At 45.6% G+C, this 26,217-nt stretch overlaps 1 protein-coding gene across 2 annotated transcripts in view; it reads right to left on the reverse strand.

The window, feature by feature from the left end:
• The window catches only part of LOC311231974 (uncharacterized protein), a 68,065-nt gene that overhangs the window by 5,983 nt on the left and 35,865 nt on the right, over positions 1 to 26,217 (reverse strand). The window contains exons 2-3 of one of the 2 annotated variants that reach the window (XR_014619895.1): positions 11,865 to 11,966; positions 11,006 to 11,139 (exon numbers count right to left, since the gene is read on the reverse strand). Coding sequence is in view for 1 of the 2 variants with exons in the window: in XM_084318619.1 (XP_084174745.1) it covers positions 11,865 to 11,966 (102 nt within the window). In the remaining variant the exon portion in view is untranslated. Of the gene's footprint in view, positions 1 to 11,005; positions 11,140 to 11,864; positions 11,967 to 26,217 lie in introns of those variants that run through there. The other variant, XM_084318619.1, reaches the window with a different exon arrangement.

The raw sequence follows: 26,217 nt of genomic DNA on the forward strand, positions 1-26,217 counted from the left end.
TCTGTACAGAACATAGGCATTGTTCATGGCTATTTGAATCAAATATACTACGAACTTCTTGGTCCACTTTGCAGTCTTCCTAATGAACGGATAGTAACTGATATGTTGATCTAACTTGTCAACTCCGTTCATGCAGACATTATATGTGAGCACGCAGTCTGGCTTCATTGCCGGTACCTTCGTCCTATGACCCTTCTTCCAGACGAGTGTTTCCATTAGAGTGCCATGGTGAAAGCTGCTGATCATTTTGACAATCCGCTTGTCTCTCTAGGCGATAACCATGACCCGATTGTTGTGCAGGGCCATGGTCTCGCCCACCGGCAGCTCAACATTGGTTACACGCTTTATCTGCGCCGGTTCTCCCCGGTGCATCCTCAAGGTACCGCAGATGTGGGTCCTCAACTGTAGGAGTATGTCAGACAAGGCCACTGAATTATAGAAGTTATCCATGTATAAAAAGTAACCTTTGTTCGACAGACGTCCTAGGAGCCCAACAACCGTGTCCTTGAGGGGTACATAGTCCCCACAAAATGGTCGCAGTGAAAAGCAGTAACCAGTGTGAGAATCACAGAGCACATATGACCTGATCCCATATTTGGTGGGCTTCAGGGGGCTGAACACTCTGAATTGTAGTTTGCCACGCCAGGCCAGCATCCCCTCGTCTATGCTAATATTCTTGTCTGGCTGAAATAGCTCCCGGAATCGGTTGACAAGGTAGTCAAGGACCGGGCGTACTTTGTACATTTTATCAGACTTGTCTGCTGTCTCGTTGTTGCTAAAATGTAGAAACCTCCAAATGACCTGGTATCTATTACGTGCCATTGTTTGAGAAATAGGCGCAATGGAAAAACTTTAGAGTTGACCAGTACATATATATTTGCGGCTTCCGATCGATCCCCGTTAGGAATAGTATTCCTAGGAACTTCCACAATTCTGCAAGGGTGACAGGCGTCCAACTGCGTAGCCTGTTACTCTGCCTGTTGGGATCAATGACGGCCATTGTTTGTTCAGCATACAAGTTTGTTTCCTGTACAATGCCACCCATGAGTTCATCGGTGAGGAACAGCCGCAGAAAGGCAAGGGGCTTGGTGGATGTGATGGTGGCCGCATCGTGTAGTGGTCCTGGCTCTGCGTCAAAGGTAAATTTAAGTGGCACAAAACTGTCTGTACCTTTGATCCACTCATCGCTCCCACCAGCAGCTGTGCTTTTACGGCCTCGACCTCTGCCTCTGCCCCGACCTCTGCCCCGGCCTCGACCTTTGCCTGTAAATTATGAGATTACAATAACTAACTGGTATACTACAATGCACTGTAGACACATTCATATAATACATATTTAGAAACTTGTGTGAGTGAATGAGTCAGTGTGAGATAGTGATCAAAACTCACCCCGCTGCTTAGCGTGGACATCCTCTTCTTCAGAATCTGTCTCTGCCTCAGCAGCTGGTCCTGCTTTCGCTGAAGCTGAAATAACAAGGGACGTCAGCTTTGTCACAATGCATGAGAGAGAAAGAGAGAGAGATAGAGAGAGCGAGATATATACACACCTATCGGAGGTGTGCATGGTCTCCTTGCTGTACGCATGGCAACTTCGACATCGGAGTCAACAGACTCCATGTCATCTATTGCGCCTTCTGCAATCTCCTCCACAGAGTCTGTGTCAGAATCTGCAATAAAAAACAGTAAAGTCAGATTTTTGAGAGAGAGAGGAGAGGACACACACCGTTTAGAGAGAGAGAGAGAGAGAGAGAGAGAGAGAGAGAGAGAGAGAGAGAGAGAGAGAGAGAGAGAGACCAACCACACACAGGATATGCTCAACTAGTTCCCAGTAACAATCAATTACAAAGAGAGAGATAGAGAGAGAGAGAGATAGAGAGATAGAGAGAGAGAGAGAGAGAGAGAGAGAGAGAGAGAGAGAGAGAGAGAGAGAGAGAGTGTGCAGGGGTGGGGGGTGGGGATGGGGGTTACTAACATGCCCAACAGACATAACAATTGAGCCATGCATGCAACATCAAAGCACATCAAAAGACACAACGTGGCTACTGGCTACTGGTGCTACTTCAATCAATGTCATTCACCATGCTGCATTGAGACCAGATCAAAGACCACGTGGCGATATCATGCATGCAGTCACAAAACATTCTAAAATCAAATTGTAATTTTATATGCACTATATTATGCATAAGCATAGCCTACCCAGTCTCCTGTTGTACGGCCAAACACCCTCACGTTCTTGCATGGGTTCATCATCGTCGTCCATGTCTTCCATGTCCATTCTGCCTGGACCTATAAAGATATATATATAATAAATCACAGTTAGCATCAATGGTCAAACATTCAATCATGAACCAGGCCATATCTAGGCCGTGCACTTTGCTTTTCATGCAGGGATTAAAGCAAAAAAAAATCTCCTGACTGAAATTTTTTTCAGGCCAAGTCATATTCTTATTTTAACCTCCACTGTATTTCTTTTTAATAGCGTTGGCGTTTTAAGGGAGCCTACTTGTTTCGGTTTCGTCGATAATCCAATGTACAGTTACCCCCCCACCCCGCCTACCCAACCCTTCCCTCCCCAACCACCTCCAATGTACAGTCCCCCCCCCCTCCACCCAACCTCCTCCAATGTACAGTTTCTTCGTCAAATGTATATGCTCTCTTTTTTAGACTCTTATTGTATCACAAACAATACTGTGTAAATCTGGTACGTCATAAATGTATAGATGTAGCAGTATTATCTATCTGTATGTCATATATGTTATGATGAATTGAAAATGGGGGACCCTGATGTAAAGAGGAAAGTCTTTCTCTGGTCTGCAACCCCTTGACAATTGTGTGTATTGAGCTGTACTGTATTGTACCCATTCTGCAATCTGTTATAACAATCAATCAATATTTAACCGATTGCAGAATGGGTACAATACAGTATGGCTCAATACACACAATTGTTAAGGGGATGCAGACCAGAGAAAGACGTTTGTCTTGTTTACATCATCAGGGTCCCCCATTTTCAATTCAGTGACATTTATGACATGCATGACATTGACATCATGACATTTATGGCATAGGGACATACTACAGGTATATAGTACTGTTACATTTGTGACATATACGATATGCAAATATACAGTAATGTTACCCATATAGATCCTGACAGAGAGAATATATACGGTGGGGAGGAGACTGTCTACAGATACACCTGTGTGATGTTGCTACGGAGTTAAGCTAATAAACGTATACTCACAACCACAGCAGGGGACTCACATATTGTACTGTGAAGTAACACGACAATGACAAACGTGTTGTTTCTGTTTTTCTTTTTGACATCGTTGCGGCACACGGAACAAGTTAACTCACCACTACAGCCCCCAGTAGCGCTGCCTAGCCAGTCTCTTCAAACGTCCTCTCCTCTCGAAACTTTTTGTTAGGTGGTCCCGCTGATCCTTTTCATCTGAGAACCCCGCGGTGGGTTCTCTTTTTAGTGGTCGGCTTACTCCTTCCATTTAACAGACGCTATTAAGCTAACGTTAGCTAATCGGTATATAGCAGCGAGTGCAAGCAGCGTGGTGGCTGTGACGTAGGTCAACAAGCAGTTGACGCGTGAGGCTGCAAAAAAGGCGACCCGTCTCTCGAGTCGCTGAGTGATGATGACTGCTTGGCGCGATAGAAAAAAAAGCCCTTTTCCATATTTGGCGCCTCTGATTGGCTCAATTTTGTTTCAATCTGTATGCATCTACAAATCATGCAAATACTTCCGTCAGACTGCGAATCAAATGGACGGATCTCCCCAATCAAATTGACGGAAATCCGTCTGGAGACGGAATGCTTTAATGCATGTTTTCATGACATTGACTAAACACATGCATATATTCGCGTTACTGTGTATATACCCCGCGTTACAGACGCAATATAGCGACACAATAATAATAATTCATTGATTTTTATAGCACTTTTCAAAGACCCACATTCGCTGATCATATACATACGCTGCACATGCATATATTAGCTTGCAATGTATCTACAAACATTCGATCATACAAGATACATTCACGCACATGGATTCAATAAACACATGCATATATATATATATATATATATATATATATATATATATATATATATATATATATATATTCGAGTTACACATGCCTTGAATTGACCATTTATTGAATTGAAATTACCTGGCATCCACTCGTCATTATCATCAGCGATGTCGATCTCAGACTCGTCCGTGGTGTGGGAGGATGGCGGCGACACATGCCGGGTCTTCGCAACCCGCTTCATTGAGAACTGATCGGTGCCGGCCTCACCTGAGGCGGAGGTGCACGGCTTGTACCCGCTGTAGCTGCGGTAACCGGGGCCCCAACCCGCTTCTTTGTGGCTCTGACCGGGAGCGGCGCGATCGTTACCGGAGAGCCGGTGGCAGCGGCCACGACCGGAGAACTGATCGGTGCCGGCCTCACCTGAGGCGGAGGTGCACGGCTTGTCCCAGCGACAGCTGCGGTAACCGGGGCCCCAACCCGCTTCTTTGTGGCTCTGACCGGGAGCGGCGCGATCGTTACCGGAGAGCCGGTGGCAGCGGCCACGACTGGAGAACTGATCGGTGCCGGCGGAGGTGCACGGCTCGTCCCAGCGGCAGCTGGTGGAACCGGGGCCTGGGTGAACGGCAGTGTGGTCTGGACGTATCGGTCCGGGAGTTTGCCTCTCCTAACCGACTTCCTCGTTCTCCTCATTGTGAATACCTACTCTCAACTATTACTATAAAAACGGCTATGAAAATCTACTAACTAGTGTTACTAAAACACGGACTAAGCACTTATCTAAAAGTGCTGTACTTGCTACAGTACTGCAACTAATATTACCTGGTACTACAAAAGAAAATAAGTATTACAAAATGAAGAAAATATATTATCAATCACTACTACTACTAGAAATACTATCACTACTACTATCAATGCTAAATGCTCAAAATCAAATCAAATCAAAACGCTAATCTCTCTCTATCTCTCTATCTCTCTATCTATCTATCTATCTATCTATCTCTCTCTCTCTCTCTCTCTCAATGATAACTGTATTCACAAAATCCGAAGACGCACTGAGCTCACGCTGGGTGTGTTCAGGTTAAATATCAGGTGGGCAGGTCAAGATTGTCACGATCTTTACTATCGACCAATCACAGCAGAGATCCATCATCCTTATAATAATGCAGGTAGATTGACTGATAACATTATACATGTGTTACAACATAGGGCTATACTGCCACCTGGCGGAATCGAGCGAAGTTGCATGTCTAGACGTTCAGAAATGTGGTAGCAAGATGGCCGCCGATGTCTAGTTCACGAAAATAAAAAAAATTCAAAATAAAAAAAAATCCGAGAAATCTCGTGAGTGGCATGCAACCACCTAAAAAAACGAGAAATCTTGTGAGTGGCACTCAAAGTGTTAAAGCCATATAATTTTAACTGTTTACTATTTAAAAAAAATTTATTCCCCATGATTAACATTAATAGCCTAATCTCAAGATATCTGTAACAAATTACAAATATTTCCGAATTTTAACTACTTATATTCGTGTTTGTTTGATACCAAGTCTGTTTTTATTGAAAAAAATCATATTCATATCCATATTCATCATATTTCTATACATTTTAGACACCATATTACAGTGTGTGAAAAATGGACAAAATTCCTGTGAATAAGAATCTGCCATTATAAAAAAGAAAGGTTGACTATTTCGGTCAGAAATAGCGGTCAGAAATAGCCGTTAGTAAGCGTTAATAAGCACCGGTTAGTACTAATCTATTACTAAAAGGTATGTATTGTTTTTTTTGCATGCCTGGTGTAATTATTCTGTTTATTTATCGATATATGATGTGAAAATTAGAGATTAGAGATACAAAATTTTTTTTTTTAGACTTGCGGTTTTATGGCGGTTTTATTAACATGGAAGTGGATGGGATGAAAAGTGACGCTAGGGATACTGGAGGTACCTAAATGACTAACTTTTTTTTTAGAGCGTTTCAAATCATAATCTTTTGACATAATGAAAATATATGTAAAATGAAGATATGGCCCCAATTTCATGAAATAATAATAAACACAGACACCGCTGTGCTCACACACAAAGTCAAGAAAGTAGAAAAATAGTAGAAATCATGACCAGGAAGCCACAAGGGTTAAAACCAATTTCCGACAATTAGTTAGACTTTAAAGGTGACATGTACTATAAATGTCATTTTTCAGTCTCTAGCATTGTATTATAGTAATAGGAGTTCGTATCAATGTGTTTTAGTGTCTAAATACCATATTGGCAGATTGCTCTGATTCAGCTCAGCCCCTTTCCTCCTCCAGTAAATCAGGCCATTTTGATTTGAACGGCTGAGTGACGTCATTCTGCCGCTGGGTAGCAGACAGTGATGTGATTGGCTCTGTGGTTGTAGCTAATGCCCGCACACATTCTACCTAGACTGACGGTACACAGCGAGTGGAAACCATTTCCTCATACTCTGCATGGGGAGAGAGAGAGAGAGAGATAGAGAGCACTTGGGGGGGGGGGGACCTTCCTGCCGCGCGCCACACACCCGCAAACGGGAGATTGAAAGAAAGAAAAAAAAAACCACAAGCTGCCAAGGACTCTCATCACCGAGAGGGAGAGAAAGGAAGAGAGAGGGAGGGAGGGAGAGAGGGGGCCTCGTCAATAACGGCCTGTCTTTTTTTCTCCCTCTCTCTCTCTCCCACCCCCTCTCTCTCTCTCTCTCTCTCTCTCTCTCCATGCAGTCTCTCTCTCTACCAGTGCAGACTGTGTGGACTGACTGTGCTTATGGGCGGAGCCAGGCCATAACAGCCTGAAATCTTGAGGCTGAAAAATTATGGTTTTGAGTACTTGATTAGAAATATAAAACAATGCATTTAAAAAAAAAAAAACGTACAAATGTCTTCAATAGACTAACAGGAATTGTGTAAAGTTGCCCATAGTGCTAGGAATAGCAGTACATAGACCCTTTAAATAAAAAAAAATCTATTTCTTGATTCTGAAAATGTTTATCATGGATGAACAAAACGTTCAATACGAATGGTTGATTTTAATTTCAAGGACTTCCAGGCCTCGACTTTAAAAAAAGATGTATCAAGCACTTTAACTCATTCAGCGCCAGTGGTCGCCGTCTACCTTCTGGGTAGAACGCCATCGCTGTAAGTCAATGGGGAGACTGCGAAACTTGCGAGTGCTTAAAATATATCTTATAATATAGCCATGGGTCTAATAACACCGTAGATTGTCAGTGAGTTGCTTCTGGTCAACACGCAAAAAACAGATTGTACTTTCATCCGTACATTTCCGTTTTATACCGTTGAATACGAGTATAGTTTGGGTGATTCTTAGTAATCCCAGGAAAAGACACGATAATAGCCCTTTAGTGAAATCCACCTATTATTACGTTGACATTTTTCGCCTAATTATCGAATCTTCCTGAAATCAACGCTAAATTATCGTTATTATCCTTCCTCATGCACCCATGATGTAATGCAAAAAAGATAATCCAATTATCTGATCGCCATTCCAAATACTGCTTGCGGAGGTCCGTCCCACGTTGTCCGGCATTGCATATGAAGGGGGGGGGGGGGGGCAGCCTCGTAGATGTATTGTTGTAAACGCTCGTCCTGCCGGAGTATTTAAACCCCGCCCGCACGGCTCAGATCGGCCCGGAAAAGAAACAACATCGTTTCGAATGGAGTGCAATACCGGCTGAAAGGGGGCGGTATTTGCCCTTTGCGAGCTCAGACCCATTCCCAATGATAACATCAGGCTGGATGGATGAAACATTTATGGATATAGCTAATAAAATAAACTAGACAATTCCGCGCGGGGGAAATTGTGAAAGTGTGTGGGTGACGCCTGTGCACCGCAGGCCAACGGGAGAGGGTCTCTCGCAAGTCTCTATGACAAACGGTTCAAAGGATACAAAAAGGGGGCGCGGTCTAAGGATCAGGGGAGTGGTCAACATAGACAATTTGAAACTTTTCTGACTTTTCCGAGTTTTAGAAATTTCTGACTTTTCGAAATTTTTCTGACTTTTCCGAGTTTTTAACATTTTTCTGACTTTACGAGTTAGAAATTGTTTGGACTTTTCCGAGTTTTTGAAATTCTTCTGACTTTTCCGAGTTTTTGAAATTTATCAGACTTTTCCGAGTTTTAAAAATTTTCGGATTTCTCAAAATTTACGGACTTTTCCGAGTTTTTGAAAATGTTCAGACTTTTCCGAGTTTTAGAATTTTTTTGGAGTTTTCCGAGTTTTAGAAATTTTTGGGAGTTTTCCGTTTTAGAAGTTTTTCTAACTTTTCCGAGTTTTAGAAGTTTTTCAACTTTTCCGAGTTTTTGAAATTTTCCGGACTTTTCAGTTTTAAAAAAAATTCTGATTTGAGTTTTCAGACTTTTCAGAGTTTTTGAAAATGTTCTGACTTTTCCGAGTTTTTGAAAATGTCCTGACCTTTCCGAGTTTTTGAAAATGTTCAGACTTTTCAGAGTTTTTGAAAATTTACTGGACTAAGGGGGTGTGGCCTAAGGGGGCGTGGTCTAAGGATCGGGGGAGTGGTCAACATCGACCAATGAAAGAGGATATCCCTACCGAGTACAATGGAACAACCCGCAAGTCTCTACGACAAACGGTTCAAGAGATACACTGAGGGGGTGTGGCCTAAGGGGGCGTGGTCTTAGGATCGGGGGAGTGGTCAACATCGACCAATGAAAGGTGGTCAACATCGACCAATGAAAGAGGATATCCCTACTGAGTACAATGACACAACCCGCAAGACAGAGGGCGCTGTCAAGCAATTCAGTACTGCAACACAGAGGGTAACTTAAGGGTTAAGTCGATGAGGTCATTGGCAGGTCAGCTGAGCCATGAGCCTCACAGCTGTTAGGGTGAACCAATCATGAGCCATGAGCCACACAGGTGATGCAATCACGAATGACTTTGCATTTTCACTTTGAATGTATTCCAATGGAGGCAGATGCATGACTGCATTGTCACGATGATTAAAAGCAAACTATAAGAGATGAAGCGTTGTGAAGCGCACATGAGCACTTCAAGGAGTAGGCGAAGGATTGTGTGCAATATTGTGGCATTCCGTCGACAATTGTGGCCCTGGTGGCGATCGGAACAGAAGGGGGAAAAAGCAAAAAAATCATCGTATTCCTAGAGTGGGATTACATTGGTGTCTATGGGGAGGAGAACCTTCAAACAAATGGTCATCAGTTGAGATAGAAATGTCCAATTCCATTTATTTTTCTTTTGTGAGCAAGCTGACAGCAGTGTCATCGTTTTGATGCGTTTTTTGAAACTGCAGTGAAACTTTCCGAGTTTGAATAGCGCTGTTGCCATAGGCAAGCCGGTCGTTTTGATACCTTTCACGTGTATGGGGCGCGAACGCTCTGGCACGAGTAGTGTTTGCAAAATCGGTGGAATAAATAAAGAATAAATAATAAAAATAGTATAGATTACTATAGTGTGGGTGGCAACCTGGCTTCGCCAGGTCACCCACACTAATAACGATTAAAACCCGACTTTTCTCGTGATTGGCGCTCAACGGTTGGCGAGTTAACCCGACTTTTCTCGTGATTGGCGCTGAATGAGTTGAGCACTTCAAGGACCTTGTGCAAACCCTGCCTACCGTGCCGCTGGCTGGGAAGACAGGAGCACATGACCACAGCACCATTCAAGACGGCACTAGTCAAACGGTTGGAACACGGCCTTTAGGAACGGATTTTCTGCAGGGTTTCTGCAGGGTCCTAAAGTCTTAAATATGATTTTGATATATATATACAGAACCTAGAGGTGCGAGCGCTCACCTTCACACTGGTGTGTCTTGTCCAGTGTGGGTCAGCAGGTGTTTCTTGAGGGTACTTAACCTACTGAAGCTCCTCCCACACTGATCACACTGGTGGGGCTTCTCTTCTGTGTGGGTCAGCAGGTGTTTCTTCAGGCTACGTGACTCACTGAAGCTCCTCCCACACTGATCACACTGGTGGGGCTTCTCTTCTGTGTGGGTCAGCAGGTGTTTCTTCAGGCTACTCGACCGACTGAAGCTCCTCCCACACTGATCACACTGGTGGGGCTTCTCGTCTGTGTGGGTCAGCTTGTGTTTCTTCAGGCTACCTGACTCACTGAAGCCCCTCCCACACTGTACACAGAGGTAGGGCTTCTCCCCAGTGTGGGTCAGCTTGTGTTTCTTCAGGCTACCTGACTGACTGAAGCCCCTCCCACACTGTACACAGAGGTGGGGCTTCTCTCCAGTGTGGGTCAGCTTGTGTGTCTTCAGGTGCCCTGACTGACTGAAGCTCCTCCCACACTGTACACACTGGTGGGGCTTCTCTCCAGTGTGTGTCAGTAGGTGTTCCTTCAGGCTACTCGACACACTGAAGCCCCTCCCACACTGATCACACTGGTGGGGCTTCTCTCCAGCGTGGGTCAGTAGGTGTGTCTTCAGGCTACTCGACACACTGAAGCTCCTCCCACACTGCTCACACTGGTGGGGCTTCTCTCCAGCGTGGGTCAGTAGGTGTTTCTTCAGGCTACTCGACACACTGAAGCTCCTCCCACACTGCTCACACTGGTGGGGCTTCTCTCCACTGTGAGTCCTCTGGTGGCGTTTGAAGTTCGATAACACACTGAAGCCCCTCCCACACTCTTCACACTGGTAGAGCTTCTCTCCTGTGTGGGTCAGAAGGTGTGTCTTCAGGCTACCTTCTTGATTGAAGCCCCTCCCACACTCTTCACAGTGATAGGGCTTCTCTCCTGTGTGGGTCAGAAGGTGTGTCTTCAGGCTACCTACTTGATTGAAGCCCCTCCCACACTCTTCACAGTGATAGGGCTTCTCTCCTGTGTGGGTCAGAAGGTGCGTCTTCAGGCTACCTACTTGACTGAAGCCCCTCCCACACTCTTCACACTGGTGGGGCTTCTCTCCTGTGTGGGTCAGGAGGTGTTTCTTGAAGTTACCTAAATGACTGAAGCCCCTCCCACACTCTTCACACTGGTGGGGCTTCTCTCCTGTGTGGGTCAGGAGGTGTTTCTTGAAGTTACCTAAATGACTGAAGCTCCTCCCACACTGATCACACTGGTGGGGCTTCTCTCCTGTGTGGGTCAGCTGGAACAGAAAACAAGGAGGGGTCAGACTGCTAGGAGCAGAAAACAAGGAGGGGTCAGACTGCTAGGAGCAGAAAACAAGGAGGGGTCAGACTGCTAGGAGCAGAAAACAAGGAGGGGTCAGACTGCTAGGAGCAGAAAACAAGGAGGGGTCAGACTGCTAGGAGCAGAAAACAAGGAGGGGTCAGACTGCTCGGAGCAGAAAACAAGGAGAGTCAGACTGCTAGGAGCAGAAAACAAGGAGGGGTCAGACTGCTAGGAGCAGAACACAAGGAGGGGTCAGACTGCTCGGAGCAGAACACAAGGAGGGGTCAGACTGCTAGGAGCAGAAAACAAGGAGGGGTCAGACTGCTCGGAGCAGCAGTCACCACTAGGGGCAGAGTGGGTAATATCTTAAAACAACAGGAAATAAATAGCTCTCTGAAAGAGACTAGTGGACACGCATAGTAAAAGTAGCCAGCTGACTGTGTTCCATGTAGAGAAACAAAGCCACAGATGATGGACCTGGACCAGATAACTGCTGGTGATTATGATAACAATATTTCAGATATCGTCAGTAAGCTGAAAGTTATACTGGTAAACTAGTCAGATTCCTAGTCATGGTTGTATTGTATTGTCCTGTGTTGTAAAAAAACCCACATACCTGGTGCTCCAAACTGGATCAAACAAACACTTTAAATGAATTGCAGATACTATTTGACTAATGACCTTCTTTCACTTCATTACCTTGCAGGGGGGCGGGGCAGACGGGGTCCCAAAGGAAGTGCCTGGTTGAGAGGCTGTGGAGGGGAGGAGCCTCTCTGGGCGGATCTGTCCACTCGTCAGCAGCTGAAAGTACAGATCATTATGAATCCTCTTCAGGTGCTTGTGGAGGAAGATCTCAGAGGTGAAGGGTCCGTGTACGTTTTGATAGTTCGTTTTTCGTTTCAAAAGGAAAAACGGAAAAACGAAGAAAAAAAACGGAAATACGAGGCGTTTCCTATTTCCGTTTGAAACCAAAATCGAAAAAACTGTGAAAAACTGAAATACGGACCTGTTTTTCGTATTTTGGTATCAGAATCAAATGAAAAAAAATAGTACATAATGGGCCGTGTACGTTTTGATAGTTCGATTTTCGTTTTTGATGTGAAGAATGGAGAACGGAACCACGTGACAAGTACATTTTTCAATGTAAAAGCCATGCACAATCTAACGTTAACGAATATGTATAACGTTATGAATAAATACATGTGTTATATTGACAAGGCTTAACCCGAGGTTCAATAAGATTCCTTTATTGACTCGTTCGTATATCTGCATCCATTCATGTTGCTCACGTCTGTCACGTTCAACTAGGGCTGGGCGATATGGCCAAAAAACGTTATCGCGATAAAATTATAAAATTATTTTCATATAACTCGATATCGATAATTATCGTCGATATAATGTCTGTCAAGTTTAATTAACTTATTATGCCCGGCGCCGATGGACGGGCTATTAATAGACTTGTTTTTCTGCTGTGAATGTCTCGAGTTGATGTCGTCATCAGTCCGCGCACGTTAGCAGTTAGCCAGAGCGAGCAGTACTGTGTATCCCATGACAATGTACTAGTAAATATCCCTAAAATACTCTGTTCCGCCCCAATACATTGCAACGACGTCCACCGTATACCACACACTACTATAACCGTGGCATCAGAATTCACGCCACACACATACTCGGCACGTAAATATATAAAATAGCGCCGTGCAAGCTAATTATCCTAGCTAGCCTTGAGTCCTAAACCAAAACAGTAGCGCATCTGGAGCTGTGGTGCGTAAGCATGTCATCACGTAACGTTGGTTGTTGTTAGTGAGTGTGTTGAGCCGAGGCTGAGCATAGCCAAACTTGGAAAATCGATATATCGAAACTTTGCGACCACGTTTCATGTTTATTTCGAGGAAATAATTTATCGCGATATTTATCGTTATCGTTTTATCGCCCAGCCCTACGTTCAACTCGTGTGTGTGTCGCCTTCCTGGTGACGTCACAATAACAACGACAATCAAAGAGGTTCAAACCCGAACCTAATCTTTAACATATTTTTTTATGTTAAATATTTTTCTCAAACAGAACTTAGTATTCTACCTTTGTTTAGCTTGAACTCTTGCTAACACGTCCTATTTCCCAAAAACAAACTTAACAAACATTTCCCAACTTAAATGTCTACTCAGAGCATCCACCTGCTGTAAATGAAATAACAATGTTAGTCACAGACAACTTTCACTTTAAAGGATCCTGTAACTTAAACCCACTTGAACCATGACATAATGCAAAGCACTTAATGCGAAAACTTGAATATGAAAACACTCCAGTTACTCTCTGTATCTAGGAGGTAGTTTAACTGGTCTACCAGACCTAGTCTGATACGGCTGCGTTTCAGATTGTCCATCATGTGTCTCTGTTTGGTCTGCAACACCTGTGTTCTCTGCTGAACGTGTGCGTGTTGCCAGATTCTCTCGTGTCACAGTCCATGTTCTGGTAAGCATCCTGTTCATTTGTAGATGGAAAAGTTCTCTCCTCCGTTTGTCTCAGGTATTTTCTGTTTCTCCTGTACTGTCTCCCATCCGGTGTGCGAACCACATATGAACGCGGTTGGTCATGTTTGTGCAGGACCACGGCCGGCTGCCATGTTTCACCTCTTTGAACCCTGACGTTTTCTCCTGCTTGTAGGTCAGGCAGTATTTTTGTTTGCCTGTCGAAGTAGAGTTTTTGTTTCTCCTGTTTGTCACTCAACTGCCTACGCACGTATGTAGTTCCTTCTGGAGTGAGCAGTGATGTCGAGGCAGGCAGTTTTCCTTTCAGCCGCCGTCCCATGAGCAACTGTGCCGGTGATAGTCTTACACCTTCCAGCGGTGTGTTGTACTGTTCTTTCTGCTTGCCCATTTGACTGGGCGTGACCGGGACTCGACGTGGTGTGGATGAATTCCCAGCTTTCTGCAAAGTCCTTGAACTCAGCACTGGAATACTGAGGACCATTATCCGTGAAGACAACATCAGGAATGCCATGTCTGGCAAATATTGATTTCAGTCCGACAATGACACTGCCACTGGTAGTGTCTCTCAGTTTTGTGATTTCCGGGAACTTTGAGAAATAGTCCACACACAGCAGGAACTCAGATCCCTTATAATGAAAGAGATCACTCCCTACTTTTGACCACGGTCTGTCTGGTACTGGGTGTGGGAGCAACGGTTCTCTCTGATTGTTGTTCCTGTTCTCATTACATATGGCACACTGAGATACCATCTCTTCAATTTGTGAAGACATGCATGGCCAATATAAAATGTCTCTCCTTGCACTTAACAATTCCTAAGTGTGACTCATGGATTTTGTTAATCATTTCTTGTCTCAACTGCTGCGGAACAATGAGCTTCGCTCCCTTGAACATCAGACCATCTGCGTGTGAGATTTCTTCTTTAAATGTCCAATAGGGTTGAATTTCCTTTAGCACTTCTGTCTTTCGGTCATCCCTTGAGTGTGGTTTCTTTTAGTAGCTGCATTTCGGGGTCTTCTGCCGTTGCTGTTCTGAATGTGTGCAGTTTCTCCTCTGATATCGGCAGCTGCAGAGTGATCATATTCACCTCCAAGTCTTTCTCCAATAGATCTTCTTTCTGCTCTTTCAGGAACGCTCGACTTAGAGCATCTGCAATATGAAGTTCCTTGCCTGGCCTGTAGGTGACTTTTAGGCTGTACCTTTGCAACCTAAGCAGCATTGACTGTAGCCTCATAGGAGCTTGGTGTAAAGGCTTTTTAAAGATGCTCTCCAAAGGCTTGTGGTCGCTCTCAACGTGTATGCTTTTTCCATAAACATACTGATGGAATTTTTCACATCCATAGACTATAGCAAGTAGCTCTTTTTCTATCTGGGCATACCTGCGCTGACAGTCAGTGAGAGACCTAGACCCAAAAGCTACAGGTTGCTCATCTTGTAGTAAGACCGCTCAGAGGCCTTCTGAGCTGGCATCTACTGACATAGTCACTGGTTTGTTGACGTCATAAAACTTCAGGGTTGGAGCACTAGTGACCAGCTGTTTGATTTGTTCAAAACTCCTCTTTTGTGGTTCCTCCCAGTGCCACTCTATGTCATTTTCAAGCAGCTTCCTTAACGGTGCACTGACATCTGACAGATTTGGTATGAACTTGGCGAGATATTGAACCATACCATTGAACCTGAGCAGGTCCTGTTTGTTCTGTGGTGGGGGTATTTGTGTCACTGCTCTCACCTTCTCCCCATCTGGTTTCAGCCCACTGGCGCTGAGTATGTGTCCTATGTATCTTATTTCACTTGTCCTGACAGCGCACTTGTTCCTGTTCAGTTTCAAGTTGTATTCCCTTGCTCTGTCTAACAGTTTAAGCACCCTGTGGTCGTGCTCTTCCTTGGTGTCTCCCCATACAAGCATGTCATCTATGATGTTTACGACACCTTCTAGACCTTCAATCATCTGCGCTATTGCCCTTTGAAACACCTCTGGCGCAGATGAAATACCAAACGGTAGACGTAAGAATCTGTACCTACCTATGGGAGTGTTAAAGGTAGAGTTGTTCCGATACCGATACCAGTATCGGAAATGCCGCCGATACTGCCTAAAATGCTGGTATCGTTTTCGGCGAGTACCCTCTAATGCTGCGCTCCGATACCACGTAATTTATCAACAACACTGCGGTCTGTTGAGTGAGCATTATAAAACAAACGTGTGTTTAACCAACCGTGAATTAAAGTGTCAATGCTGTTTGTCATTTTAACAGCAGATACTTTCTTAAATGCCATCCTCCCGACAGAGCGGTGTTGACGGGGAGCTCAGATGGGTTCGCTTGGTGGTGTTATTAGCATTGAACAGCTAACCGAAAGCTAGCGTTAACTAACGTTAAAGGTTTAGCCATAACGTTACCTTGGCTAAAGTTGGGGCTATTCATAATCCAGCAATAATGGCTGCAGACCTGCAAGCAAAGTACAGCAAGTTGGCAAAGGAGTATTCCAACGTAAATCACATTTTCACCTGTAAAGTTAGTCTTTCCATCTGCCGGTAGCTCATGCTAGCTAACCTAGCTCACGTTAGCGTCGTCACTGAACCACCTCGCGTACACAATTAATGACATGTTGCGGACAGCCATATCGGTGACAATGTTTAGCTTTTAGTGCCAAATGATAAGAGTCTAAAGAGAATGTTGAATATTTATTGTGCAAAAATCACAACAGAGCCTCTACTACTAACTGAACTGGAGCCTTCTGGTAGCAAGTGTAGCAACTAATAATGTCCGTGTGGATCATTGGAGTAGGGTATATCTGCAGTGCTGCAGCCCCACTCATTGATTAATGATACTAATACAAATCTATACAATCACCTGTTGTTGAATAAATACCATTACTTTCTAGTTATTACTAAAAAACAGTATATATAAAACAGTAGCTGTATATAAAAAAATTAAAATATAATTTATATAATAAGGCCTAACAAAAATAATAGTTGGTTTCAGGTTGCCGACCGACCCTGCCGATTTAGGTGCGACCCAATATATTTTATGAGTTTTTAAAAAGAAAATTATATAAAAAAAAAAAAAAAAAAAAAATTTTTTAGAATAAAGTTTCATAGAAATCTTAGTCAAACATTTAGTATTATGGATATTAAACATGCTGGCAGAGTACATGCATCCATGTTGTTGTGAACATTTTAATTAAATAAAGAAATTCCCTATCCATAGTCGCCATGGGAAAGAATAAAATAAAATAAAAAAATAAAATAAAATAAATTCCCTACCTACCCATGGCCAAACTGACAACCAACCTGAAACCAACTATTAATTTTGTTAGGCCTAAAAAAAATTAATGTATGCACTGGTATCGGATCAGTATCGGTATCGGCCGATACTCAAAGCTTAGGTATCGGAATCGGATCGGAAAGGAAAAAATTGTATCGGAACATCTCTAGTTAAAGGTGCATAGCTTTGAACTTTCTTCGTCAAGCTTTATTTGCCAAAAACCCTGATTAGCGTCTAACACTGAGAAGAACTTGGCGTTTGGCATACGGGAAACTACTTCCTCCACAGTGAGCAATGGGTAATGCTCCCGTTTAATAGCTTCATTTAAGTCCTTAGGATCCATGCAGATTCTGATTTTATTTGGTTTGACCACAGTCACCATACTGTTAACCCACTCAGTTGGCTCAATCTGCCTTGTTATTACCCCCAATTTCTCCATGCGCTGTAGTTCCTCAACTACCCTGTCTCTGAGCGCGACTGGGAGCATGCACTACAGGTGTAACAGTGGGGTCAACTTGAATATGATGCTGACCGGGTAAGCAGCCCAGTCCACTGAACAGATCATCATAATCCTTAAGAATGTCACTTTCCGGTTTGACGACAGTATGTGACGGTCGCATCTGTCACAAGCTCCGCTCCATTTTTTGTTAATTTCGCTTAAAAACCTACTTTATACAACACTAATGTGTTTAAACCTCGACGTATATATTAACTAAGACCTTCAACTAACTATATCAACAGTGAAACGCAGCATGCCAGCAAAGAAAGATAACTCAAAAAGCCGTGAATAGGCCTGCCGCGATAAGCAATAAATCGATTAATTGCCGCGATAATTTAAATGAATGCAATGATTTTGACGGACGCGTTTAATTGCTATTTGCGCGTTTGTTTTAATGAGGCGGAACCAGTGCCCCTTGTCAGTCACTGTCCGTGTTGGGAGGCGGGCCGCTGGCTTTACTACAGCACAGCACAGGAGCTCCGTGGGGCAACACCACATAGCTTAACTACATTTCTCAATAGTGTTGCTCCTTTTAACCAAGTAGCGTTATTTGTAGTGTAACGTTAGAATAACACAGAATAACGTTAATACAATTACATGCATCATTGTTTACAATGAACGGGTGGGGCTAGTCAAAGGACTGGAGACGGGGACAAGTTAAACATGAATTAATTTATTATAACAGGTCGTTTTCGAGTCGTGCTGCAGTGCCTACGCACCACAGCTATTCTATTATAATACTGCTTTGACGCTTCCTCCTCATCGTTGATTGCCTGTAGTAGCTGCATCTAACGTTAGTAGCTAACGTTAAAACTAAAAAACACAACCGGACGAGACAAGTTGTCGGCTAGGATAATCACAACAATACTTCCGGTCCGGTCGGTGGGCTTCAAAATAAAAGTCTTAAACACCGGAAAAGACGGAGCGGTGGGCTTCAAAATAAAAGTTTTGGGAAATAAATTTCTCAAAAAAATTCTCTAACCGGTCGCAATAATATCGCTTATCGCGATATTTTCGGGGGCAATTAATCGCCCAGCAAAATGTGTTATCGTGGCAGGCCTAGCCGTGAAGCAGATACTCCAACGGCAGACGGTGCGGTGACACGTTCCACAGGGAAGGGAAAAGCAGACGCTATTGAGAATAAAAAGCCCGACAATAGCATGGATTCTAACATTCATACGACCTCAGCCGAGACAGTCATGGAGAGTATTTCACCCGACTTCAAAACGCTGATGACAGCTATGATGAAGATCTTAACCGACAAGGTTAATGATATTGCTAAAGCTGTGGAAAGAGCCAAGACTAATGCTACCGCATTTAAGATAGCCATAGAGGCTAAACTTGAAGATATCAAGACACAGGTTGTAGCACAATCCGATCGCATAACGGCGGTTGCAAATACTGGGATCGAATACTCACGGAAGCAATAGGAGAAGAATAAGGAACTATCTGAAGCTATCGCCGAAGTATCGAAGGAAATGCAACTGGAAAACAAACAGCTCCGGCAGATGATCCATGACAACAAGGAGGAAAACTTGATCCATCTGCTAGAAATAGAACGGCACGCCCGCAGATTCAATCTCCGTATAGTGGGTTTGGATGAATCAGTCAACTGCACAGATGACAAGTTTGCTGCAGTGCTAGTCGAAATCCTAGGTTCTGAAATCCTATCTACAGAACCGATAGTGGACAAACGCTACAGAATTGGATCTGAAAACTACAATAACAACAACAAGGAAAGAGTGATAATTGCTAGTCTACGGGAAACTGCAACAAGACACACGATTATCAGGGAATCACGCAAGAAATGGGGGAAAACTGATGTACAAAGGGAAAAGAGTGTGGTTCTATGAAGACATGTGCAAGGAAGCCATAACTCTGCGGGCCCACTACAAGGGTGTAGTACACCGGCTATATGAGAAAGGTCTCCACCCCGTCTTACGGTATCCAGCTATTCTTTCCATAGTTGAGGGAGAAGGAAAGAGATTCGTGCTACGTTCGCTTGAGGCGGCAGAAGATTACATGAAGAATATAAAAAGTGGATGACAAGATTCATCTTTCATGGATAACTCTACAATTGCATGGACATCAAAAACGGCAACATACAAGCTTTTGACAACATTGAGAAATAAGTAATTTGATATAAAACGCTAAACACCATATATGTAACTGAGGGGTACAATTCCCTGACTGTATTACTAGATATGATACTTACTACCACTACCTTTGTACTTAATATTCGGCCACCCAGTACACGGCATAAATATATTATCATAAACACTCTCACGTAGATGAAACGGATCCAACACAAATGTACGAAGTCGAAGTATGCGTTTATTACTACACAGCAATGGTGTGTAGAGCAAGCACTTAATCACTTAATTACATTTATGAATTGAAATAGTATGCACTTTTATGGCAAAGAGTATTCGTCGGTATATCAATAGAGAATGTCCAATCTCTGATGGCGCAGGTGGTAAATATACGACCTGGAATAGTTAAGGAATAACAGCAATGATACTTTAATGATTATATGACTGGATACACTAAGGGGGGGTTAATCCGGTCGCTTGTAAGCCGACAGGAGTAGGAGGGGGGGGGGGTAGAATCCGGCTGCCTCGTCCGGCCAAGGGTATCCCAGGTGAACCCACTGTAGTGCCGTTCAATGCGCCGGCGATCCTTGGACCACAGATGAAAGCAGGTGGACTCTTTGTGGGCCGGCTCTCTCCGGTCCACGGGGGAGAGACGTGAAGCGACCTCGTCTTGCAGAGCGTCTCCTCACCTTGCGTCCTCTCCAGGGGGGGGGGGTTCCAACACACGGCAGTGTCGGGGGTCTTTATCCATGGAATAATCAAAGTATACAAAGCATAATCCGTGCCTGGGAAGGCGGGCTGTCGTCGGTAGAATAATCCGGTATACAGGTCCACTCGCTCGTCGGCTCTGGGGCTCCTCGGGTGCAGCTTCACATGGGGTCAACCACCCTGGGTAAGCAGCCAGTTCTCTGCCCGAAACGATGGGGTACTGACTACGGTAGTATTCTCACCGCACGAAGCACTATATATTAACAGACTATTATTAGCTTAATAGACTACGTCCAACTCGACGATATAGTGCCAAATATGACTATTCAAATATTAATATACACGATGTCTCAATACCGATGGTAGGCGAACTTGGCCTTACTCCCACACGTGGCGTCGCGGGGAGGCTTTACGTCTGTGACTCTATTGGAGGGTAAGAAACTGGACTGAAAAGGAAGTCCTACTTTAGTAGCGCAGTATATATACGCACTATGAACAAATAGTCCCATTAGTGGTGCGGTAGCCAGATTCCTACGCGGAACTAGGACTTGTTCGTACATGTGGAGCGGTACGTTTGAACTGGGTCTGAGGGGTATGGCAGCCTGGCACCAAGGTCTCGACCAATAGTAGAATGGAGACTATTATGGGATGTTCAGTAGGCTAGAATGGATATTCAATGCATATTGTACAAGGAATATACAAGGGATATCAGGGAATATTAGAGAATATACAAATACAATTAAATATATATATATAAATAAATATATATATTCGGTTTAATCTGGCCCTTCACAACAGCCACCCCCTGAATAGGTCCCAGACCTAATCAGTTAAACAGAGACAGATTAATCGCGTTGTCTATTTACACATAAGGGTTTACTGTAGGGGTCAGTCAACTTCACAAAGTCATAGGGTTGTAGGGTCATGGTCATCATCGATTGTGTCTGGGAGTCGAGGCAGTTCTATGAGCCTCGCCACGGGACGGGTGTAAGTGCGACCCTGGACGAGCACTTCAGCTGCTCGGACCTTGCCGTCGGCACCGGTGATCACTTTGCTTACGCGGCCAGCCGGCCACATAGCTCTGGGCAGTGATTGATCAATAATCATGATGACTGTTCCTTCTGTCAAATTGTCTCTCTGGGCTCGCTGCAGTAGAAGCAATTCTGCTTCCTCGTAGTTAGCTGCTGACATATCAGCGGGGGACTTGCACTCCGGGTGGTACCGCAGGAATGTTCTTTGTTGTGCACTCTCTATGGACGTGCAATCGTCTATGTTAGGGTCGGTGGAGGCTACGGTGCTCAATCCACAGAACACAGACTTCTTATTTTCCACCTCCTCTGGACTTGCTTCCCTCGGGATAGGCATGGGCCACTGTCCTTCCGGGAGTCTTAGGAATGCGGGGCCGTCACTGTAGACATTGCGACGGGTGAGGTCATCCAGGGGCATCCCCCGGGTGATGACGTCAGCTGGGTTCTGTTTTGTATCAACGTAGCGCCACTCTGTTTCTCCGGTTAACTCTTCGGTTAAGTCTTGAATCTCGGTGACTCTGACTCCCACGAAGACTTTGTACTTGCATGAGTCCGATTTGATCCAGGCGAGTACCGTCGTGGAATCTGACCACAGGATTGTTCTAGACACCGGTATGGTGAGCTCACGTTGGATGAGCGTGGCTAGGTGTGCTCCGGCTAGGGCTGCGCAGAGCTCTAGACGTGGGATAGATTGTTGCTTGCGTGGGGCTATTCTCGAGCGGGCGAGGACAAATGCTGTGTAGATCTCTCCCCCCTGGTCTTGGGCCCGTAAGTAGGCTACTGATCCGTATGCGACCTCTGAGGCGTCACTGAAGACGTGTAAGTCCATTTTACATGTCTCTGGCCTCACCGTGGGTGGGAAGTAGCTTCGGCGCATGTTAACGCCTGGGAGTGAGTGGAGCTCCATCTCCCACTCTCTCCAGGTGGATGCAAGATGTGCGGGAATGGGGTCGTCCCAGCCCTGGTCCTTGTCCCACAATGCTCGTACAATCATTTTTGCCCTGGTGGTGTACGGTAGAATACATCCTAGCGGGTCATATTGTCGGGCGAGTGTTGTGTACACACTCCGTCTGGTGGTCGGCGCCGCCGCCGGCCTTCCCTGCTCCGTAGTCAGGGGCTTGTGTCTGTAGTGAAGCGAATCTGTTTTGAATCGCCACACCAATCCCAGGGTCATCTCCTGGGCTTCTCCCGGGATTGTAGCCATCCAGGTCTCGCTGCTGGCTGCCTTGTCCTCGGAGGAGAGGCTGCGCAGTACTTGCGGATCGCTGCTGGCCCACTGCCTGAGATCAAAGCCGCCTTTGATCAATGAGGCGCGGAGTTTAATCAGGAGAGCCTCGGCTTCTTCTTGGGTTGAAAGGCTTTGTAGACAGTTGTCTACGTAGAAGCTGTTCTTTACGCTGTGTCGGACCTCTTCGTCCGCTGCTGGGTCCTCTGCTACATGTTTCTGTAGTGCAAATGTAGCACAGCAGGGGCTGCACGTCGTTCCGAAGGGGAGGACTTCCCATTGGTAGATGGCTGGGTGCTCATCTCCTGGCTTCTCTCTCCATAGGAACCGTAACAGGGGCTTGTCCGCCTCTACTAATCTCACCTGCAGGAACATTCCTTTAATGTCCCCGCTGATGGCCACCTTTTCCTGGCGGAAGCGGAGTAGAACGCCGAGTAGGGAGGGGCCGAGTGTGGGACCGGGCAGTAACTCTTTATTCAGATTTTGGGATCCGATCTGGTAGCTGCAGTTAAATACTATTAGGGGTGGGAATCACCAGTTTCATCATGATACGATACGATATCGATTCTTTGGACAACGATACGATATTTGCCGATATCACAAAGTCTCTCACGATACAATACGATACGATTAGATTCAGGTGCCTGCAATCGATATGAGATGATATCATATGCCCATTTAACACAATCAGTAACATTTAGATCAACAAAAAAAAGGTAATGAAAATATCATTTGACATTTGTATTTTTGAGCTCTTCCAGACATTTAAAGGAAAATCAATCTATTGTTTTTAATACAAATAGACCTCCTGTTCACTGTAAAGTGCCACGTTTTTATATATTGAGCTTTAAACTTTAAGCTACATTTTTTGGAACTCAAAACTCACAACCTCCCTCTCCCAAACCGTTCCTACAACAATTTGTTGATGTTGCATGATCATGTATAGGCCTACATTTATTATGTATTATATTGTTTATGTTTAAATAACATTTAAACATCAAACTCCTCTGACCTCATCTGGTCTTTCCAAAGACGCGCGCACACACACACACACAGAAAGGGAGAATGCTATGCTGTAACATCTACACACACGGAGCTACTGCTGTTGTTCTTGGGCGGATATGAGACTCGCCACAGGATTTTCAAAATAAGAGTATCGATATGAATCGATCTTATTACATCGCATCGATCCGATTCGATTGTTGATAATTACATCGATGTATCGATCTGGATCGATGTATCGTCCCACCCCTAAATACTATGCGGTCTTTACCGTTGTGATGGACCTTGTGGTGGGGCACGTACCACGATTCAGTGGTCTGGTCAGCCTCTTTAATGTCCATCTTTGTGACGTGTCCCGCTGTGATGAGCTTCTCAATCTCAGCGCGGTATACACTCTCTTGGGCGGGGTTCTTGGCTAAGCGCCGCTCCGTGTTCAGCAGGTACCGTTCTGTGGCGTCTGTCTTGGCGTGGAAAGTAGGCATTCCTTCTCGCCGCAGGAGTGGCGTGGCGTATCTCAACACGCCGTTGACCGGGACTCTCTTGGTCCCTGTCTCGAGGAGGTGAATGGCGTAAATGTCATCTTTAGAGCGAATGTCTTTCTTTCCGTTCTTAAAGGGCATTTGTTCCAAGGTCCATAGCCGCTCTACGTGTTGCAGGAGTGCGGTTTCTCCCTCTTTGACTCGGGAGTGGAGACATCTAGTGGCTGTACTTCGGTTGAGAGATTTGGCGAGCGGGCCTTGGAGAGTCCATCCCAAACGGGTCTCGACTGCTGCAGGACAGCCTCGGGGTCCGGTATGAACCCGGTCTATCGGGACAATGAGGTCTGCATGGTCGGAGCCTATCAACAGGGTCGGCATAGCATTGTCTATGAGCGGGATCGGTAACTTGCGCAGATGTGCATATTTCTCCATCAGCTTGGCGACGGGGTATGTGTACCGCGACAGTCCTATTTCTTGGCTGGTGAAAGCGTCTGTAATCTGGTACCGTCGCTCAGGCTGGCCGCTTGCTGCGATAGAGAATGAGACATTCTCGCCCTTTATCGTCTTCAAATCTCGTCTTATTGTCCGAATTGTCATTTGGGTTTCGCTTCCCCGCAGCCCTAGCTGGGCCGCAGCGGAGGCGAGCAGCAGGGTCTTCTCTGACCCGTCATCGAGGACGGCGTAAGTGTCCAGGACTTTATTCTGGTAGCTTAGTGTCACACGCACTACTTTTAGGAGTACTCGGGCTCCACTGCTGCTGGCGGGATCGATGTACATGACGCTCGCTTTGCGGCTGGATGGTGCAGGTGAAGGGCGCCGTCTGTTACTGTCGTGAAGTATGTCCAGATGGGCTCCATCGCACTTGGTGCACCTTTTCTTTAAGCGGCATTCGGCTGCCATGTGTGAGCGCGCACAGCGAAAACAGCGCTTGTTGGACTTTATCCATTGACCTGCTTCCTCCGCGTTCAGCTTGGGGAAGGAGTCACATTGCGCTAGCCAGTGTTCTTTCTCACAGTAGGGGCACACTATCTTCCACTTCTCCGTTCTGGAGGGGGTACTGTGGCTCCTGCTGCTCGGTACTGACTCCGATTGGTGCATCACAGTCACCGATCTTCTTCCATCATTTAGTCGTCTGGTTCCTTCTCTGGAGCCAGGGGTGCTCCGTCCGAATGTATCTAGCCGTAGGCTGCTGACTTCTCTCGCCAGGAAGTCTGCTAGATCGAGGAGGTTCGGTTCGGGGCCATTCGGGTCTCTGTGGTCCCTCTGCCGCCTAAAGCGCTCCTGACGAGCGGGCGGCAGCTTCTCCAGAATCCTTTCCACATTTGAGTTGGCGTAAAGTTCATGCCTCCCCTTCTCTCTTTGCACTCCCAACATCCCTACCAGGGACTGCACTCTGATGGACAGGTCGTCCAGTGCTCGATTGTCTATTGCTGGGGGTAAGCGGTCGATGTGTCGGATCTCCTGGATCACGTAATCCCATATGCGCCCATACCTCTGGTCCAATGCTACCAGCGCTGCTGTGTATGGGGTGGTGGAAGTCGCGTAGGCGAGCGCTATATTATGTGCGCGGGGCACCTTTAAGTGCTTCAGTAGGATGGCGTATTTGTGGCGTTCATCCAATACATCCACCAACATGGTCTCCAGACACATGCGGAGTTCTGTATACTGGGCCCGGTTCTCTTGGGTGAAGTCGGGTACCATAGGCGTGCCAATGTATGACGCTGACTGTGGATACATCGGCGAGCGTTGGGGGAGAGGCCTCCTAGGCGAGTCTCCTCCCGCTCCTTGGTATGGGCTGGTACCGGCAGTGTACCATGGCCCGCTTGTCCAGGTGCTGTTCCTCGGTGCGGGTCGTGCGTCGTGCTCACCCGTGTATAGAGTCGGGGGTCTGTAGCGCAGCTCCGCGGGAGTATAGCCTGGGCTGTACCGGACCTCCTGGTCCGGTAGAGTACTGTGCTGTCTTCGGGCGTGGTTCTCCTCCTCTTCCTCTTCGTCTTCAGTTAGGTCATCCAGTGCTTGTAGTCTCTGGTTTAGCCTCTCCACAGGATATGCTGCTCCTTCCCGGTTGCTAGGTCTCGCTTGGACCGGTGGGGGGAGGTGGTCTGTGGGGGGTATAGACCTCGTCTGTTGGTCAAGTTCAGGGTTGTTTACTCGGCTAGGGGATGCCGCCCTGGAGGTGTGTCTAGACAAGTTCCTGGAGCCTCTGGCGGAGGGAGAGGGTGTTGTCCGTCTGATCAGCTGTTCTATTAGTTGCGACTGCTGTCTGTCG

Source organism: Notolepis coatsorum (genome assembly GCF_963971535.1).
Source record: "Notolepis coatsorum genome assembly, chromosome: 7".
Taxonomy (NCBI): domain Eukaryota; kingdom Metazoa; phylum Chordata; class Actinopteri; order Aulopiformes; family Paralepididae; genus Notolepis; species Notolepis coatsorum.